The 6672-nt window shown below is 37.8% G+C and overlaps 1 protein-coding gene across 1 annotated transcript; it reads left to right on the top strand.

Annotated features, from left to right (window-relative positions):
* Positions 1 to 1588: 1588 nt before the first annotated feature.
* LOC110031020 (transcription factor TCP21-like) lies at positions 1589 to 2831 on the top strand. Its single transcript, XM_020734053.1, has one exon. It carries the CDS (start codon positions 1648 to 1650, stop codon positions 2338 to 2340), a length of 693 nt encoding a protein of 230 aa, XP_020589712.1. The 5' UTR covers positions 1589 to 1647; the 3' UTR covers positions 2341 to 2831.
* Positions 2832 to 6672: the final 3841 nt, after the last annotated feature.

Genomic DNA, 6672 nt, shown 5'->3' on the forward strand with positions numbered 1-6672 from the left:
TAAAATATTTGATCTGGACTCTCGGGAAAATCTCGCCGTCGGCGCCGCTGGTCTCGTCGTCGGCGCCGCTGGTCTCGTCGTCGGCGCCCTAGTTCAAATCTTCATATTTTGGTCATTTTCGCTCCAAATTCGCTACTTTTTGCTTCTTTTAGCTCTAATGACCATAATTCAACATACCTGCAACAAAACATCAAAAATACCTTTTTTAAAAGTGCAATATCATCAAAATCAGTGTAAAATAGGTATGAAAATCTCAACATATTTTCCTTTGGTCACTACTTCATTTACCTACGCCCATTTCGACATCCAATTTTTTTTCGACGCAAATCATATGCTAATGACGATTTGCATCGGAAATACCCATGATTAGTGTTGGAAAATTTAAATGCTAATCCATCAAATTCTCGTAGTGGCAAGCTGCTGATGTCGAAATTGAGAGCAGTACGGGCTGTGGACCACATAAGTCGTAGTTGGTCACTTCAGGCATATTGGTGGGTTACAAAGAGAACTTTAAGAGTCTAGAGAAAGTCATTATATTTTGAGTGCATGTTACACCGTCTTCGGGATGTGTCGTTGCATCGTATGTGGGGAGCGTAATTCTGCAGGATGTTTCGTTACTCTGCAATGTATGTCAGGATTTCTTTGCTCATGTTATGATTCCATAAGATGTTTCATTGCAATAAGTCAGAGGCGATCAACGTTGGTCGACTTTGTCCGACGAGCAATGGTGGATAGTGGTTGGCGGTTGCAGGAGTGTGATGTATTCGACGGTTCTACGGTACAGAAGTGATGTTGAACTTCAACTCATCTTTAAAGTTTCATTCTTCTTTTGGCTAAAGGCCTCCCCCTCTACCTCAAGAGGGGGTAGGGCACTACTTACAAAGTTAAGGAGAGATTTTAGACCACTCCATCGGACAAGCATGAGAGATTCCCTCGATCACACTATATTTTGTGAACATTTTAATGCTTTAATGATATTATAATTGAACGATCTTAAACTCGTTGAATTTATCTTATCAAAACACTCAATTTAACTATTAATTTTTTAGATTTAAAATCACCCGTCTTCCAATTATGCATTAAAAGTTTCAAGAAGTGCTTTAACAACTTGATATGAGATTGATTTGACATGAATTGAACTAATTTTGATACAATCGCGTGGAGCTGATTAGTTTAACTGCTAGTTTGTTGAAATCGAAGTGCTAGATAAATTTTAATCAAAGTTTAAACTTTTCTCACTTAAAAAAATTGGCTCTAACATTATTCGATAATACTTATGTTGAAGTATTATATTTACATTATTTAAATATTTGTTATTTAAATTTAAAACAATAATCAATAATTTTTTGCTGAAGGTCTTGGGAAATGCTTCATGTATGCATTACGTACATGTGCTCCAAAAGGTTATTTACTTTGAAGCCGTTACCCCTTCATTAATTACTATCACAGTCACAGGAAATAAGCACGGATGAGACTGCAGTCTTGAGGCAGAGATGACGTGGCTGCGGGTCCCACTTCCCCATGTGGCCTCCCTCCTGTCTCCACCAACTACTGCCGCTCAATCATTATTCACTACCATCCCCTCCCCTCACTCCTTCCAACTCAAAACCCCAACTCCAATCCCCTTACCTCCCTCCTGCTTCTCCCATGGCGAATTCCGATCCCCCCGGCGCCGCCACCACCACCGCTCCCCATCTCATCACCCAAACGTCATCACCAAACAACCAAAACCAGCTATCCCACCCGCCGGCGAAGAAACAGCCTGCAAAGGATCGCCACAGCAAGGTTGACGGCCGCGGTCGTCGAATCCGCATGCCCATCATCTGCGCGGCTCGCGTCTTCCAACTCACCCGCGAGCTCGGTCACAAATCCGATGGACAGACCATCGAATGGCTCCTGCGCCAGGCCGAACCCTCCATCATCGCCGCTACTGGCTCCGGCACCATCCCTGCCTCCTTCTCCACCTCTTCTTCCTCCAGCATCTCCAACGCTTCCTCGCCTTCTACTTTCATTCTCGGAAAACGCCTGCGTGCTGATGAAGACGCTCCTACCAAGGAGGAGTCCGTGGGAAACGGGCCGCCGAGCGGGTTGTGGGCGGTCCCGACGCGGGCTGACTTTGGTGGACAGTTTTGGAGCTTCGCGGCGCCGGAGATGGTTCTCCCGACGGCGATGGGGCGGTATGTTTCGCAGCCGATGGATGAACTGTCGGGGGCTAGAGTGGAAAACTATGTTCCGCTTGCGCAGGGACATCATCTCAATCTGCTTGCCTCCTTTTCAGGGGCGGCGGCGGCTCCGGCGAGTGCCGGCTCTAATGGGAGGCGGGAGGATGAACATCGCTGATTGTCGTACTTGACTTGGTGGAGTAGGGTTTTGTAGGGTTTAGCTTGGCCTTATGCTCTGGATTGACGTTGTTAGTGGATTTGCTGCTTCCTCGTATCGTGTGCTTCATTTTGCGTGAGATTTTTGAGGTTTCAAAGTGGTAGTGTAGTAAAATTGGATGAATGATACAATATTTGGTTCATTCATAATGTTGCAGTTCAAGAAATCAGCCATCTGGAATTGGGAATAATGCTGATGTGTGGATGAATTGGAGTTCAGCAATTTAGTGTTGCAAGTTGCAGGCCGAGTTGGTGGAGGGTTACTGACATCGTTACCCGACCTTTATTGTTGTCTAAAAATTAAGTGATGGTGATGGCGGAAGAAACTCTGTTTTAAGCCAGTAAGTTCTCTGTATTGAAGCCTATCTGTATTTTAATTTTTTTTTTAGTCAGATGTAGAACATTGATTGTTCGTGCTTAGCAAGCGAAATAAAAGTTAAATTGCTGTGAAAATTGATCTTTTTTTCCTTTCATGTTTTGTCCCTGTGAGCATCTCTGGTGTGGGCTGGCCCTATGGATTTTTTTGAGTTTAATCAGCACCATGCCAATTAATTAGGAATAATTACCACTCTATGACCTCGATTCATTCATGTTTATGCGTACGAACTTCCTATTAACTTGAGATGCTGCTTCTGAATTTGAAAAACTCGCCTTTCTTGCTAAAGACCTAACTACATAGTTATTCAGAAAAGTTTCAAGTATTTTGTTTAGTTGAGGTTTCTCTTAAGGCTCAGCACTCATTTCTAGAATAATTTTGAATAGATAGTTTTTGAAGTTTAAATTTTAATTTTGATTTTTTTTAATTTTTTGCACTGAAACAACTCTAGCTGTGATAATTCTTCGTGCCATGGATTTTGTTTTTCATGTTTCCTTCATTATGACCGGGCTAATGGTGCACTTTTAACACGAATGATTCTTGGCTGGTTTACTATTTCTATAAGAAAGGTAAACTTATTTTCTTTTGGAATTTACTTTTCCCGTACTTCATTATTTCTATGAGTTTTATGTCCAGAACATTTTGTGGGCGGATTAAACATTTATCTATTTACTTGCTGCATTGTGAAAAGTTCCAAGCAGACTTGAAGTGGTCTGTATTGTGCAAAACATTATTGATGGTGTTTATCTGAATTTGCTAGAATGTTATAATTTAGTGGGTGATACAGATGCTTCTTTGGAGACTCTGGACGGATGGTCATGATTCCTATGTTTTCATGCTTACAAAAAACTAACTGCATAACTACTGTGAAAAATGCATTCATTTGGCTTATTTGATGTTTCTTTTAGGAGTCAAAAGTAATTTCTTGAATAATAATTTTAAATTGAGGGTTTTGAAGATGACGATGATGATTATGATTATTATTATGATGATGAGGACGATGTCAATTTTAAATATCAAAAACTTAATTGCTCCAATTGAAATTATAAGTACCCAAGTCGAGTAAAACGAAAGGGACAAAAGTGTGATTTACTCTTTTTGAGCAATCAAACGGAGCCTTATATGTGATAGACTTCTAATGCGTATGAAAAGGATTATTTAGTAGAATTTTGTCTCCTATTTTCCTTCTTCGTGGTTATGTTTCACTTTTCACATGAATGATTCGTATTTTTGTTTACTTTATTGCTTTAAATAAAAGGCATATTTCCTTGAATTTGTTCTGAATTTGCTTTTGCAATTACTTAACTATTTCCAAGGTTTTTATGCTCAAACCTTTTTATTTGTGTGTGTGCGTGCGTTCTGTTTCTTTTCACTGGCTGCATTCTGAAAAGTACCAAGCAGACTTGAAGGTTTTGCTGTTTATGCAAAAACAATGTTGAAGATGATCAACTTAAATCATAATTAAAAGCTCAGTAGTTATTACCGAGTAGAAATTAATTTTGTGGTCGTTTACACACCTTTTCCGTGAATAAGATCCAAATCCACAATGATTAAACACCCTACACTGTGAAAGCTAAGTGGCAATTCACGGGAACAAAAGGTATTATTAAGGTGCAAATCAAGGAAAATTGAAGTTAGTAATTGCTGATTAATTTTAGGGAAATTTACATACACACCACACAATTCTTATATCCAACACCTATGCTTGAAAATGTATATTTAACTTTTAAAAGGTAAAAGGGATTTTTTTATGTGATAATAAAGATTTGAGTGCCATGCATATAAATATTAAAATTTAGGCATTGGTGTTATGCAAAAGAATGTGGAAAACAAAATCACACAACAAAAAAATAATCAAACACGGTGCGATTTGCGTTGTTTGATGCAAATCTAACTACGTCCATGAGGAGGGTTTATTCCACTATGAACAAGTGGAGAGAAAGGAAAAATCGGTTGAATTTGAGTTACAACTCAACACACCTTAAATCTTCCATAATTTTTATATAAATAAGAGGGGATTAGGGGACACAAATCAAGAATATTTCAAATATAAACAAAATCATGTAATTAGATCTACATTTTCATAATATAGAAAAGATCATATGATCAGTTCTCCTCAAATTATGTTACATAACATCAATCTTTCAAATATAAACAATTTTTAATGTACAATCATTAGATTTAATATTTTCTATAATATTCTCCACCCCATCTCTTATTTCTAGATAATTGAGAGATGACAAACAAGTGCTCCAACATCACAACGACTGCACCAAAATGTTTGTCTATATACTCTCCCCTCCCAAAAGAATCAATGATGGCGTAATTTTTCAAAATGTCAGAATAGACAATCAATCAATCTTGAGCTCGAATGTTCACTAAGCATCCACAGTATGTGAACTTCTAGGTTGGTAATACATTTATGAGCATGTCCGCCGGATTCTTCTTCGTACCTATTTTCTTTAACATAACATTATCGTCATCAATCAAGTCTCGAACAAAGTGATACTTCACATCAATGTGCTTGGTACAGACATGATGAACTGTATTTATGACTAAGAATATCACACTATGACTATTATAAAATGCTTTTAGACTTCGTATCAACTTTCATGTCATTCAGTAGGCCCTACATTTATATCGTTTCCTTCATCGCCTCCGTAACTATCATGCATTCAACCTCCGTAGTAAACAAAATTAACACTAGACTGAAGAATTGACCTTCAACTTACTGAACCTCCTACAAACGTGGATAAATAACCAGTTTTAGATTTGCATCTATCCACATCACTTGCATAATCTGAATCAGTGTAGCCTACTCACAAATAAGTAATAAATGACTGCCTTTTAAACACCAAGTTGGTATCAACTATACCCTTAAGATCTCTTAATATACCTCAGAATACTTTTCACATCATGTCAATGATTCATCCCTGGATCATGCATGAATCTGCTCACAACACCAACTGTTTGTGTAATGTTTGATCTAACATAAAACATGACATACATCAAACTGTCCACTAAACAAACATAGAAACCGATCACATATTTTTCCTCTTCTAATCATCTTTAGAACACTGATCTTAACTCAATTGAAAATGAGATTCAATGTATGGACTCACCGCCTTGCTTGAGTCATCAACCCCAAACTTCTTCAACACATTTCGAACTTATGTTCCCTGCGAGCGCCAAACCTTTCCAACTGCATTTTCCTTGAGAATTTTCATGCTAAAAATTTTGTGAGCTTACCCAATTACATCTCAAAATGTTTAGATTGTTTCTTTATCTTATCAATCTCGATCTGACTAGCAGATGTAATAAACATGTTGTCAACATATAAAAAGTAGGTGAACTCACAACTAACCAATCTTTTAATATATGCATAATAATCGTATTGATTCCTTGTGTACTCCCACCCGATCATGAATTGATTAAATTTTTTATACCACTGACGCGGCGACTGCTTCAACCCATACAAAATCTTATCCAATCAACATATTAAGTCTTTTTAGGTTTCATATCAAGGTTGCTGCAACATATAGATCTACTCATACAATTGTCTATATAGAAACACAATCTTAATATCAAAATGTTCTAAAATCATATTGTATTGTGCTAAAGTCTAAGAGAACTTAGATTGAGAGATGCTTGACGACCACAAGGTGGTGGGGTGGGGGTGAATTCTCTATTTCTTTGCTGTTGGCCACATTCTGAAAAGTACCAACAAACTTGAATGTTTTGTTTTTTATTTCAAAATAATGTTGAGGATGGTTGACTTAAGTCGTAGTACAAGCTCATCAATTTTTGCTGAGTAGAAAATAATTTGTGATCGTTTACACACCATTTGTGTGAATAAGGCCCAAATGCAAAATGATTAAACACCCTACACTGTGAAAGCAAATTGGTACATCAAGAGAA

The sequence above is a fragment of the Phalaenopsis equestris genome, unplaced genomic scaffold, assembly GCF_001263595.1.
Source record: "Phalaenopsis equestris unplaced genomic scaffold, ASM126359v1 Scaffold000002, whole genome shotgun sequence".
Taxonomy (NCBI): Eukaryota; Viridiplantae; Streptophyta; class Magnoliopsida; order Asparagales; family Orchidaceae; genus Phalaenopsis; species Phalaenopsis equestris.